General features: G+C 45.9%; 1 protein-coding gene across 4 annotated transcripts in view; it reads right to left on the bottom strand.

Moving 5' to 3' along the window:
- Positions 1-14576, bottom strand: part of TIAM1 (TIAM Rac1 associated GEF 1) — a gene marked incomplete at both ends in the record, with an annotated part of 154675 nt that overhangs the window by 36044 nt on the left and 104055 nt on the right. For 3 of the 4 annotated variants that reach the window (XM_080695940.1, XM_080695941.1, XM_080695942.1), the window contains one exon: positions 11929-12032. In XM_080695940.1, coding sequence (XP_080552066.1) covers positions 11929-12032 — 104 coding nt within the window. Of the gene's footprint in view, positions 1-6805; positions 6893-11928; positions 12033-14576 lie in introns of those variants that run through there. The other variant, XM_080695943.1, reaches the window with a different exon arrangement.

The following is a 14576-nucleotide window of genomic DNA, read 5'->3' as shown; positions in this document are numbered from 1 at the left end:
TTTGGGCCCCAGCCACAGGCCTGTCTGTGAGACCTCAGTCTCCACCCGCCCTGGAAAGCGGATGATTCAGGTGAAGATTCAGGTGAAGACCGTAAGGATTTTGCCCCATGGTTATGTTAATCATTTGAGGTTTCAGCTTCTAAAATGCCAACCTATCTCGTTATACACAACAGTTCTGCAAAGCCCAGGCTGCTGCAAAACCAGTGGGCCCAGCAGTTAGCCCCTCTGGAGTTATCTTGGGATCTTCTGGGGAAAAGGTTTTAAACCTCCCAATGCCAGACACACACCACAGATCATTTTAATCAGGATCTCTGCCGTGGGATGTGCCAGTATTTCCTCTCTCTTTCTGGAACTGCCCCAGAAGCTGGTCTGCAGCCCCAGATGATTCATTTGTCCAAATGTACTGCTCTGTAAATGTTGTCTGGACACTTCCATGCAGGTGGTAGCTGCTTCCTCTACTTCTCCTCCCTGTTTCTATTGTCCAATTTAACTTGGGCGACAAAGCATGCATTTCTGGGAAATGCTGGTGCAGATAAATAATTACTTCGCTATCACCCAGGAAGAACAAGGAAATCCTCCCCAAGTCAACAGCTGGTTCACAGATCTGTGAGCCAGGGCCTGCACTTTGTGTAGGGTTGGAAAACCAAGACCATGGGGCAATTTGCAAACACAGAGCTGTTCTCTTATTAGCTTGTGCAAAGGAGAATAAGGACAGAACAAGAGAGAGATAATCAGAATCTAACAAGGATGGCTTAGCAGCGGTGTTATGACAGGAAAGAGCAGAGCCGGGACCCCAGTCCCATGACGATTATTCTCATCCTCTCATAATTACTACATTTTATTTATGGCTAGCACAAACCCTGGTCTTCCACGCCAGAAAGTGAAAGTCACCTGTCAATGCGACTATTGAGTGTTCTCTAGGGAACTGTGTGCCTGACACTGAATATCCCCCAAAAGAATTTCCCCTTAGGTGACAGGAAAAAATTCCCCAGCATGGGCTGAATTGTACAGGTAAGAGAACCACATGTCAATAAGCTAATGAAAAAAAGACTATGTTTTTTACTTGACATTTATTTTGGTGGAATTAAATCATGTAGTTTTATTTAGTTTTAAGATTTTACCAACTCAGTGTCATCATCAAATATATAGCCAAACAGAGCTTGATCGTCAAAATAAAAAAGGAACGAATATATGCATCTTATCAGTATGTTCAAGGGTCTTTTCGGCGATCCAAATGATGATAATAATAGAGGTGGAGTGGAGGGGAAAATATGCTCGCTGAAAATCCCGTGCACAGGTGGCTGTAGCCGTGGACAAGCACATGCCCTGCTCCATCCTAATCCAGACTCTCCTTTGCTGCTATGACTTGGTCCCCTGCAAAGGAACTGATACAACCAATGTAGAACCGGCGCCTCTGCTGGCACAGAGCTTTCCTAAATGGTTCATCTGGAACCACAGCTGTCTGTCCCTCACACAAGTCAACAAGAAAACTGCCCATGAGAAGTGCATCCATCTTGAGTCCCAGAAGAAGAAGAACACACTGACTTGAGTCTCTACCATTTAGACAAAGGAGCCACAACACGTCAGTGTTCTTATATATTATGCCAAGAACGTCCCTCAACTTCACAAAAGGCAAAAGGTGTAATCCTGGGCTTTGACACATAGGGAAAGCAAGAAATTCCAAAGGATGCCTCTCTTCGTGCCTCCAATCTACAATGTCCCCAGTATGAATGCACAGCGACTGTCCTATCAGCTCTGGTTGCTTACAGTAGCCACTTGTTTGCAAAAGGCAAAGACCCCAGATAACCCAAGTGCAACTACCAAGTTGCTGAGAGCCTAAGTTGCTGAGACTGATCTCAAGCCTGCAGTCCTAGCCGGGCGTGGCAGTGCACGCTTGTAATCCCAGCATTCGGGAGGCTGAGACCGGAGGATCGCGGTTCGCGGACAGCCTCAGCTATTTACTGAGGCCCTCTGTGACTCAGTGAGACCCGGTTTCAAATAAAGAATAAAAAATAGAGCAGGGTGTGTAGCTCAGAGGTCGAATGCCCCTGGGTTCCATCCCCAAACCCGCAAAAAAACAAAACAAAGCAAAACAAAAACAAAAACAAAAACCTACAGTCATCCTGCCTCAGCCTCCCAAATACTAAGGTCACAGGTGTGCACCACCATGCCTGGAAAGGGCTGTTGTTGTTTTTTGTTGTTGCTTGGTTGGTTGGTTGGTTTTTAGTAGGAGGGATGAGTCTAGACTACTGAAGGGTAATCTAGACCTCAACCTGGCTCAAACACCATTTTCAAACTCCTACCTTATAGTCTCATCATAATGATTAAAAAACATACCCACTAGTGCCATGACAGATCCAACTGTACCCAAAACAAGAAAGAAAAGAAACAGCAGCCTCCTGCCTGGAAATCTCCTCTTTTCCATGAAAAGCTCTGATGATAATCATGTACTCCACCCACCCCCCACAATCATCCCTCCTACTAAAAAACAAACAAACAACAACAACAAAAAAAAAAAACGCCCTTGCCAGCCATGGTGGTACACACCTATGATCCTATAGTACTTACTTGGGAGGCCGAGACAGGAGGACTGCAGGTTTGAGATCAGCCTCAGCAACCTAGTGAGCCCCTGCTTCACAGTAAAATAGGGCTGGAAGTATAGCTCAGAGGTAGAATGCCCCTGGTTTAATCCAGACTCCAGACCTGCGGGGAGGGAAGGTGCGTTTACAATGTGAGCGCCCCTTCTCCGTTCACTGGCCACTGAATAATCTCCTGCCTGCTCTGGGATCTACTTCGTTAATTACAGAGGACACAGAGTAGGAGAGAGAATCTAGGGGTTCTGCAACCAAGGCGCTGTTCTTGGTCATACTTCCCAGAAATACACTGAGGTTTCCATTTTCCAGCACATGCGCAGGACAGCTGAGCTGGCCCGTGTTCCCGAACCTCTGAGGTCTGGTGTCCTTAGTTGAAGCAGGACAGGGGCCGAGGCTGTGGGCGGGGCTCTTGCAGTCCACGGCCTCTTGCAATCCCACACAGCCTGCTAGTGACGCTTCTCCTGTCGCACCTGCCGGCCACATCCTAAGTCACACGAGGAAACACAGCGGATCCACTAATCTACTGTGTTGCAGCCGGAGGTTCTGAGTACCTGCCATCTGAAATCTGAAAACGCTAATATTTGTCTTGACTCTTTCAGCGAGGAGACACCACATTCTTACAGCTTTTACGATAGTGTATTATAATTACATTTTTTTTTGTGGTACTAGGAATAGAACCCAGAGGGGCATTCTACCTCTGAGCTACACCCCCAGCCCTAGTTTTTATTCTGTGTGTGTGTGTGTGTGTGGTGGTGGTGGTGGTATTGGGGGTGGAGCCCAGAGGCTTTCTACCTCCAGGCTATGCTCTCAGACCTATTTTATATTTTGTTTTGAAACAGGGTCTCACAAAGTTGCCGAGAGCCTCGCTAAGTAGCTGAGGCTGGCTTCGAAACTGTGTGATCCTCCTGTCTCAGCCTCCCGAGCACGGGGATTACAAGCGTGCGCCACCATGCCCGGCTTGGTTTTTATTCTTTAGTTTGAAACAGTCTCACATAATTGCAAAGAGCTGAAGCTGTCCTGGTACCGCGATCCTCCTGTCTCGCCGCCCCAAACGCTGAGATTACAAGCATGCGCCACCATGTCCGGCTTTATAGTAACATTTTATATGGCGCAATTATTCTAGCTTACTATTATTATTAGTTGTTGTTAGTCTCTTCCTGTGCCTGTTTTGAGGTGTGTACATATAGGAAAAAAATATAGCATATATGTGTCTGCTACTATCTACTGGGGATCTTGAAATATGCCCCTCACAAATAAGGGGGCTACTATACAACTGGCATCCAGGAGACACCTAAAAAGGTCCTCTTTCTTCCAAGAGTCCAAAGTCTTGGGCATGCCGTTCTTATTAGGCACATTTCTAAACCTCGGGGATATTTAGCCAGGTGGTCTCTGAAGTTGGGCAGGACACAGCCCTTTCCCACTCCCCCCTCACCCCAATTCAGTGAGCCAAGGGCAACCTTGCAGACACACCCCAAATAATGGAGTCCAAACATACACGACCCATTTACTGTTGATTACATGCTGAGTAATGAGTTTTAAAAAAGTACCACAGGGCCGGGCGTGGTGGCGCACGCTTGTAATCCCCGCGCTTGGGAGGTGGAGACAGGAGGACCGCGCAGGTCTGAAGCCAGCTATGCTGGCTTAAGAGACCCTGTTTCCAAATAAAAATATAAAATAGGTCTTGGAGTGTAGGCTGGAGGTAGAAGGGCTTTCAGGAACCCCAGTACCACCAAAAATAAATAAATAAATAAATACCACAGAATTACATGCAATTCCAAAAAAAAGTACCATTGAATTACTATTTACATGCAAGTATTGTCAAGCCATGGTATTTAGGAGGCTCTAAAACTTGGAAAGAATTAACTCAAGTTTATGAATTTTGTTTTATTAAAACACTATCCTAAAGTAGCACTTTTAGGGAAACATGAAACATGGGGCTTCTCCATCTCCTGCCCATCGCCCTTGCTTGGGGCAAATAATTCGAATTTAGGTCAAAATCCATCAGGACCTTGTCCATTAGGTTTACAGGTGACACACCCCTGGGAGGAGCTGAGCAGGAGCTGAGTGTGTTGGGTGACAGCTGTCACTCCTGCACCAAGCTCGGAGCCACGGTGCCCAGGAAGGCAGCCCCAAGCCTCCAGGCTCCAGGGCACGCACTGGGAAGCCATGGTGCCTCTGGTGGGAAGAGTGTGGGTCTCCCCAGTGGAGGACGGTCGTCATCAGTCACCCTGGAAACCAGGGAGCATCTGCAGGCATCTGCAGGTCTGAAACAGCTCAAGGGTAGCTGAGCCTGGGCTGTCAGGACTAACAACACAGAGAGAAGACGGGACAATAGAGAGAGGAAATGGGCCACTTTACTAAGGCCAGCATGAAGCTCAAGGTTTATAATATCTTCTTCCTTCTGCAGGAGATGAAAAGGAAGTACAAAAAAGGAGGGGGGGGCGACTTTTCAGGACACTATCAACTTAGGCGACCCAGCTCTCTAAGCATTTCCGTTACACAACCGCCAAAGGCAATTTCTGCCGCCACACAAGCCAGGTTCTAAAACTGTTCTTTGAGGCTGACTGATTTAACACATCCCACAGATTTAAAAGGGGCAAGACTGGCCTAAAATCTGCTAGCCTTTATTTAAGCCGTTTTTTTGGGGACAAACACCAAAGCCGTGTACTCCATAATTTTAGAGCCTTTTGTAGAGAGTGGTAGTTCTCTAACACCTTTTCTTGAACAAACCTCAAAGAAGACCCATCCACCAAGGACACAGATTTATGTGGATAAATCAGGCGTGCTCACTGTCAAGGTGAAATTTCACTAAATCACACACACACACACACACACACACACACACTCTCTCTCTCTCTCTCTCTCTCTCTCTCTAATGGTCGACAACTCTGACAGTGATAACAACCTCTTAAAAGATTTAATTTCCTCTCACCAACTACATTTTCTTATTTGCTACAAGAATTGATCTGTCAACGTAATTGAGTGAATGTTAAAACATTAACACATCCCAGCAGCCAGTCCTTCTACGTCCACCTCCTTCTCAAGTCAGCAAAAATAAAGTCAAAAACCCCTAAAGTAGCCAGGCGTGATGGCGCAGGCTTGTAATCCCAGGACTGGGGAGACAGGAGGATTACAGGTTCTAGGACAGCCTCAGCAGTGTAGTGAGACTCAGCCACCTAGCGAGACCCTGTTTCATTTTGTTGTTGTTGTTGTTGTTGTTTTGTTTTTGTGGTAGTGGGATTCCTGGAAGCCGTTCTATGCTCCCAGACCTATTTTATACTTTTTTATTTTTGGAAACAGGGTCTCTTAAGCCAGCGGGGCTGGCTTCAAACCAGCGTGATCCTCCTGTCTCTGCCTCCCAAGCGCAGGGATTACAAGCGTGCGCCACCATGCGCCGGCTGTGAGACCCTGTTTCAAAACAAAAAGTAGGACTGGGGGTATAACTCGAGGTAGAACACCTCTGAGTTTAATCTCCACTAGCGCACACGCGCGCGCGCACACACACACACACACACACACACACACCACCACCACCACCAACAACAACAACAACAACAACAACCACCTGGCTTTGTCAAAAAAGTCAATTTGAACATCCTTAGACTTCCCAGGTGCCAATCTGGGCAAGGATGTCGGAGAGGATGCACGCATCCTACACAAAACACACTCAAAATCTCAGTGGCCAAAAAAACAGCAAAGACTTTTGGTGACATTAGTTAAAAAACAAACAGCAACAACCAAAAGAACTTGTATCCTTCTGCCCTCTAACTATGATAACAAAGATAAATGTCAAGATTCGAAGCAAATTCACCTAACAACCACTGACTCACCTTCCAAACCCTGCTATCATCTATCTATCTATCTATCTATCCTTTAGCAACAAAGGGGGTCTACACACACACACACAAAGTTTTTTAAAAAATCAACCTGTCAAGAGAGTGACCATGTATATCATTATCAACATGATTTACATCATGATATGAGACTATAAAGCACCCCAAAACCACAAAAACTTAAAAAAATCAACCTGTCAATAAAGGTATTTTAAATATTAAAAAAAAAAACCAAAGGGGGTCTAGAGAGGAAAATGATAAATTATGGAGAAACAGGACAGGCATAATCACCATCATTTGGGCAGAGACACAAATCCCCTGGGAAGCCGGAACTTAAAACAGAGGCAGAAAAAAAAATCGAAACGGCACCGTGCTCACCAGATGAAGCGTCCGGTAGATAGAGTCACAACACTTATCCTGGCTTTCCACCCTGGGCTTGCGCTTGATTCTCCAAAGGGCGGCCATCCTCCGGAATGTATTCTCATGGTAATGAACTCTACCACTTCAGGGGTGCCCCAGGGAGGCAGAAGTTTCTTAAAATACTCCGGGAGCACCCAGCGCCTGGGCAGTCTGCAGAGAGCATCCTCACACAAGGATATCCCATGCTGACTGCCCCTGAAAATCCACGTCCCAAGCTGCACCTGCTTCCCGCCCCGCCCTCCGGGACACCTCAAAGGCTAGCGGGAGGATGAGGACTCGGGCTTTGATTTCTGACTGGTGAGATAACAAAGGTCCAGGGAGGGGGAGCCACACAGGCAGGAAAACAAAGCGCAGAATGCCTCCCCGGGATGCTATCTCAACCTCGTGGCCCGGAGATGAGCTGATTGGCCAGCGGCCGGCGCTGCACAAGGATATTAAACCTGCCTGGCTACAAGGCGCTGCTCGCTCTGGCACAGACCCGCGGGACAGCACAGACCCCGTTCTGTTCCCATCGGGCAGCTCGCATGTTATGCAAATCCTTGGTTACCAGAGTGGATGTTTCTGAGACATGAACGGTGTGGGTTAAAATGCAAAAGGAAGTCTGGGTTAAAATGCAAAAGGAAGTCGTTCCTAATGGAAATGTCCTGAAGTGATTCCAACACATTGGCGAGCAGCCTCCAGGGTCCTGGAAGGCTTGGCTGGAGACCCAGCGGGCCTGAGCTGTCAGCTCCAGAAAGAGGGGAGAATTTTTAGATTCAGAGCTGGGACGGGGAAGGAAGGAACCAATGGCAATTTGGGGGAGGCTGTCACCCAGGGTCACCACCGAGGAAGAGAAGAAGGAGGTGGCTGTCTTGTGACAGCCCGGTCACCAACCCTTGGCTGTGACATTCCGGTGCGGCAACCATTGAACAACAAGCACACAATTGTCTACTCCCACGCCCCGCCCAAAGCCACAGGGAACAACAGTCCTGTCACAAACTTGAGAAGTTAGCGGAGGGCCCATCCCCCTAGTGCTTGAGAGGCTGAGACAGGAGGATTGCAGGTTGGAGGACGGCCTCAGCAACCTAGTGAGACTCTCGTCAATCTAATGAGACCTTGTTTCAAAAGTAAAAATAGGGCTGGGGTGGGGTTCAGAGGTAGAATGTTCTTGGGTTCAGTTCCTAGGACTACCCCCCAAACGAACAAATTACAACAGCAACGAAAAATTTTTTAAAAAGTAGATAAAAAAAACTTGAGAAATAGGAGAATGCCAATGTGCTTTTCTTTATCCTGCCCAAGGTGGTGGGAAACAGCTCATTGATAAAGCAAAGCAAAAGCAAAAAAAAAAAAGACAGTAAAACACACGATCAACAGCCTCACAGATTTGGCTCGAAGAAAAACTGAGGGTTTGTTCCTATTTATGTATTAATTCCATCTCTATACCTGTGCGTGCATCCGGAGGCCAATGCATCCTGTACTCAGGCAGAGTACAATGGACAAATTAATTTCCAATTCTATTCTCAAAAAGTTCCATACTGATCTATAGGAGACCCAACAAAAACATATAACCTTAATCAAGAGGCTGAAGCTATGGGCCTGCTCTTGCTTTAAATTACAAAAAAAGCCACTCAAAAGAAAGAATTCACATCAGGACAGCATTTAAATAGTTCACAGCTGTGTAGCTAATTGGCCTCTAGCACCACTGATAAATTAATTCCTTGTTTTATGAAGCTTGGGATTTAACGCCAGACCTTAACAATCTGGCTAGAAGAAAGTTTAATGTAGCCATTAATAACACAAGGCCTGGAGCCAAACTGGGTTTGCCACCGCAGAGCTGTGTGACTATCGACATGCCGCTGAACCTCTCTGGTCCAGTATTTACCTCTGTGAAATAGGTAAGAATAATAGCATCTCTCTCAGAAGCACAGGGGGGGATGAGATAACACGGAAGGGTATCTAATACAGTCAGAACATTAAATCAGCATCCCTTCCCATTTATTATTCCTAATAGGCAGCAAGGCCCAGTCACTAAGATCTGCTAACATAAATTCAAACTTTTGCTTTCAAATATCCGGAGGAATTTAATTAGTCAAAAGCTTTTGCTAAGCCAAGCATGGTGGCACATGCCTATAGTCCCAGGACTTGGGAGGCTGAGTAGGAGCATAGCAGATTTGAGGACAGCCTCAGCAAATAGTGAGACTCTGATCAACCTAGTGATACCGTTTCAAAATAAAAATAAAGGCAGGTATAGTGGCACATGATTGTAATACCAGTGGTTGGGAGGCTGAGATAGGAGGAGTATAGGTTTGAGGCCAGCCCCAGCTACTTAGTGAGGTCCTCCGCAATTTAGTGAGATTCTGTTTCAAAATAAAGAATAAAACACAGGGCTAGATGGATAGCATGGAAGTAAAATGTCCCTGGGTTCAATCCCTAGTATAATAATAATAATAATAATAATAATAATAATTGATTACAATTATTTATGATTATTTATACAATTATTTATAATTATTTATGAAATAAAATAGGGCTGGGGTATTGCTCTGAAGTAGAATGCCTCTGAGTTTAATCCCCAGTATCAATAAAAACAAACAAAATATGGTAGATGAACAAGTTGGGTCGTGTGAGAAAATATTTTAAATAAAGATGATAAAATCTAAGGCCGGGCGTGGTGGCGCACGCTTGTAATCCCCGCGCTTGGGAGGCAGAGACGGGAGGATCGCGCAGGTTCGAAGCCAGCCGCGTGCGCTGGCTTAGGAGACCCTGTTTCCAAATAAAAATGTAAAAATAGGTCTGGGAGTGTAGCCCGGAGGTAGAAGGGCTTCCAGGTACCCCAGTACCACCACCAAATAAATAAATAAATAAATAAATAAATAAATAAATAAATAAATAAAATCTAAATCAAACCAAAACCAGAACATAGGAATATAAGGCTTGAATGCGGTCTGCTGTAAGATCTTTAAAGGTACCCAGATCACCACCCAAATCTGTCGTTGATCATTCTGAGGACGTTCTCCCTGTTCCAGAAAGCCCACTGTGGAAGCTGTACGGGACTCCGGGAGCAACGCCGGCCTCCACCTTTGACCCTCTGTGGAAACAGGCAGCCGGAGAGATACACAGGGTCCGTCATCAAAGCCTGGGCCTCCTCCTCTCTGCTGCTAGAACCTTCTATCATAGACGACTCTGTTTGGGACTTTGGGACTCACTGTATTGAAAATGGAAACAATCTCTCTCAAAATCCACATGGGGCTAAGAACATCGAGCTATTAAGGTGAGGCAAAAATGATCCGGATTAAAAAGTATTTGAAAATAACTGTTTTGCATCCAAGAGAAATGGTTGTTTTCCTAAATCTAATTAGAAATTGAAAATAGCACTTTCAGGACTAGGAGTAGTAAAGATAACATTTTTAGTCCTTATAGTAAAATAACTTAATAAACACCTTTTAAAATATCTTGCATCAGCATAGAAATATCTGTCCCTCCTAGGGGCAACTGACTCCTCCACCCTCCCCCAAAGTGGGGGTAAGTACTATAAAAGCTACATAAATAAAAAGTAATTTAAGCAGTTTTTGTTGTGTTTACTGGCTATAGATAAAATGTACATTTCCATTGAGCAACTTTGTATTAATAACCAACAATATAATGCCTTTCAGCCCATAAGTATCAACATCACATCTGAACGTTTAATTTTATATTGTGCCCTACTTCAAGAGACACTCAGGATGTCGATCAATCCTAGGGTGGTGAAAGTCGACCAAATATGGGTAAAAGAGATGTTGAAGGCAGTCTAATGAGAGAGCCTGACCGAAACATGTAAATATAGAGGTCGACAAAACAGGAAACCTGCAGCAATGGAGGCTTTAGAAACAGTTCACGTTTGAATGGCATGTCTGCACGATCAGCGTGCTTTCCCAGGGTTATTTAACCTCCTCAATGGCCAATCACGGGGCAAAGGGTAGAATCATGGCGATTTTGCAAACAAGCAAACAAAGGTATAATTTAAATATACTGGATTAGTGGATTTGTTCAGGTTAAGTGCCTCATTAGCATAATGCAAAAGAATAAGAGAGAAGCCAGGTATGGTGGCACACGCCTGTAATCCCAGCACTTGGGAGACTGAGACGGGAGGATCGCAGGTTCGAGGCCAGCCTCAGCAACTCAGCGAGGCCCTCTGCAACTTAGCGAGACCATGTTTCAAAATAAAAAATTGGGCTCAGGATGTAGCTCAGGGGTAGAATGCCTCTTGAGTTCAATCCCTAGTATCGTACACACACAAAAAAATAAATAAATAGAGAGAGAGAGAGAGAGAGAGAGAGAGAGAGAGAGAGAGAGAAAAGAAGAAGAGGAGGAGGAGGAGGAGGAGGAGGAGGAGGAGGAGGAGAAAAGAATGAGACACAGGAAGAGTGCTCAATATGAACTCGCCAACATTACTAAAACAAAAATATGGGAACAATCACACACCACTTGTTTTGGAGGAGGGTGTCACTGGACACAGGGAATACAGTTTTTAAACTGTGTTTGTATTCTGGAGACTAAAGCAAAGAGGCTGTTGATACAAAAGTCTCTTCTTCGAGTAAAACCGAAGCGACAGATTAGGGGAAATCATCTCTGTGTCTTGCACCAAAGTAGCAGCAGAAAAACGGTTTCCACAGTACTCAAGAAACAGTCTACTTGAATTAGTAATAAAAAGTTTCTTTCCCTTTTATGTAAACGACGCGAAGCTTTGATGAGCAGTAAACGCAGCTCACGCAGAAGGAGCCCATCACAGAAACCCCAGGCAGCGAGGAAGCAGAGCTGACTTAAGCGCACGCACATCAGATGTGCTTTGTCCCACATGAAGGAAGATGTCAGAAGGAAACAGGGTAAAATTACAGCATTAACTGGGAGCCCCAGCCACGGCAGAAATGAAAAGAGAAAAAGGCCCGAGTTTTAATTCCTGCGATTTCTGCTCTGGATTCTCACACGGAGTCTGTGATCGAGGCCGTTTTTGGACCGTTTATCCTGCTATGGAATATCTCAGAGGCAAACACACTTCGCCGCGGCGTGTGGGCCGAGATTCTCCAGAGGCTCGGGACACGGATGTGCAAATGAAAAGCTCTCACCTTGCCGCCGTGCTCGGTCTCATCGGAGGATTCCAAGTCTGGCCCTTCGGTCTCTTCCGGGCCGGTCTCCGCGCTGCTGCCCTGCTCGCTGCAGAGGCTGTACCCTGCCGGAAATGAGAAGACGGTGCAGGTGAAGGCGCGTGGCAGTCAGGATGGAGAGGTGGAGTCGGGCTCGCGACGGGCACACACTGACCGGTACGCTTGACCCTCCAAGTGCATGCCCCGAGCGTGGCTCAACAAATGGTGGTTTCTATTGTTGCCTACTACCATTATTATTTCACACTACTTTTATTATTATTATCTTATTTATTACTATTATTTCATTTATTATTATTATTTCACACTATAATTGTGACACCCCTGGCATTATGTGAACTCTTTGTTTCTCCCGTCAGGTCTCCTCCCACCATAACCCTCGCCACACCACCTGCCCCCTTAACCCCCATCCGCTATTGTACGGGAATCTCTCCCCCTTTACATGAAGTGTCTCTTGCTTGCCAATTTCTCTTTAGCTTCTACATATGAGAGAAAACATGTAATCCTTTGCTTTCCGAGACTGGCTAATCTCGCTTAGCACAACATTCTCTGTTTTCCTGCAAATGACGTCATTTTGTTCTTCTCTGCGGCCCGAGTAAAACTCCACTGTGTCCGAGGAAGGGGAGGGAGTGGGGTGGGATCCGGTGGGAAACGCAGCAAATGTGCGTGTGATATTTCTATCGTTCTGAACCTCATTATGATGTATCATCACAACACACCAATAAAGGTATATTTTAAAACCATTAGGAATGTTCATTGAGGTAACTGTGAACTCCATTAGAAAAGGATAAAAATAAAGGATAAAGCAAGGCATCGAGGCCAGGCGTGGTGGCGCACGCTTGTAATCCCCGCGCTTGGGAGGCGGAGACAGGAGGATCGCGCAGGTTCGAAGCCAGCCATGCATGCTGGCTTAAGAGACCCTGTTTCCAAATAAAAATGTAAAAATAGGTCTGGGAGTATAGCCCGGAGGTAGAAGGGCTTCCAGGAACCCAAGTATCACCAAAAAATAAATAAATAAATAAATAAATAAATAAATAAATAAATAAAAGTGAGGCATCGAAGGAGGGATTAGTTAATATATTGTGTTCCATTAACACTCTTTGGAAAACTTAAGATTATATTTTTATTCTTTTCATCAAGAGGGCCTATTTCTGAATCATCCCAAATAGACAAGCAACGTTCCAATAAATAAAATCAACAAGGAGAAGGGAAGACAGAAACTAGAGCTCTTGCCCCACCAGGTAGAGATGCTGGAGAAAGAAGCTGTCTGCAAGCCGGGAACACGGCCCTCGCTAGAACTCATGGCCGTGACCTGGCCGGTGGGACTTCCAGCCCCCGCGGCGGTGAGGAATAAGTGACTTGTTTAAGCCGCCTGGCCCGGGGTATATGTGACAGCAGCCTAAGCTAAGACAATAACATAATGTATATATAATATACGTATATATATACACATACATATATACATATAATGTATAAAAACATATAGATGTAATAAATCAATACAACTTACAATGAGTAAATTAATTGGAAATATTCATTCACTAATTGCTCAAATAACTGCATAAGTCATGCCCAGAAGCAACGCGACCACAAACGACTGTCCCGCATTCATTACCTGAGAAACCCTGCCATGTCTGTTTCGCCATGTCTGACAAACTCTAAACATCTCCTAACCCCCCTCTTGCCACCGTCTTCTGCATAACAGAGCAGGCGACTATTTCTTCCTCGTCTAGACACCGAGTTTCTACTACAGTGGTTCATTACAGTGGTTCCTCGATCTAGTGATACTGGGGATGGGACCCAGGGGCATTCTACCTCCAAGCTACTCCCCCAGCCCTATTTTTTATTCTTTATTTTGAAACAGGGCCTCAGTGAGTTGCAGAGGGCCTCGCTAAGTAGCTGAGGCTGTCTGCGAACCATGATCCTCCTGTCTCAGCCTCCCTGATGCTGGGATGACAAGCGTGCGCCGCCGCGCCCAGCCGACCCAGAGTTACTTTTCTCTGAAGGGTTTCTCTGGATTCTCTGGGGGTGACAGCGGGGTGGGCAGTATATCTGGCCTAAGGTTCCACACTGCTTACAAGTTCTGAGTGATAACTAATCAGTACCGCAGGATACGCACCTCTCTTTCACATCTGAACACCTCCTCTAGCCAAATCTGAAATAGCAGTGATTTGAAAACTACTGTCTTAGAACACACCAAGTGTGGTGGCGCATGCCTGTAACTCCAGTACTTGGGAAGCTGAGATTAGAGGATTGCAGGTTCGAGGACAGCCTCAGCAATTTAGGGAGCCCAAGCAGAAAAGAAGAGCGTATGGGAGCCTCCTCCTGGCTCTTTGGGGAGAGCTTCTGTCTGGGCTGGGGTTTGGGTGTGTCCCCCAAGGTCACTGTGCTGGAGGCTTGATCCTGGGGGGTGGGGGGCAGTGCTGGTGTGGGGAGCCTCGGGAGGCGGGGCCAAGTGTGAGTAAGGAGGTCCCTGAGGACCTGCCCCAGGAAGGGGCTCCAGCTGTTCTGGAGAAGGAAGGCAGTTCTTACCAAAAGCAAGTTGTTATCAAAAGAGCAGGTGGGGCCCCTGAATTTCCCTGGCTTCCTGTCTCACCACACAATCACTTCTC

Source organism: Muscardinus avellanarius (genome assembly GCF_963383645.1).
Source record: "Muscardinus avellanarius genome assembly, chromosome: 5".
Classification (NCBI taxonomy): Eukaryota; Metazoa; Chordata; class Mammalia; order Rodentia; family Gliridae; genus Muscardinus; species Muscardinus avellanarius.
The sequence above is the reverse complement of the archived record's forward strand: the minus strand, read 5'-3'. Positions and strand labels throughout refer to the sequence as shown.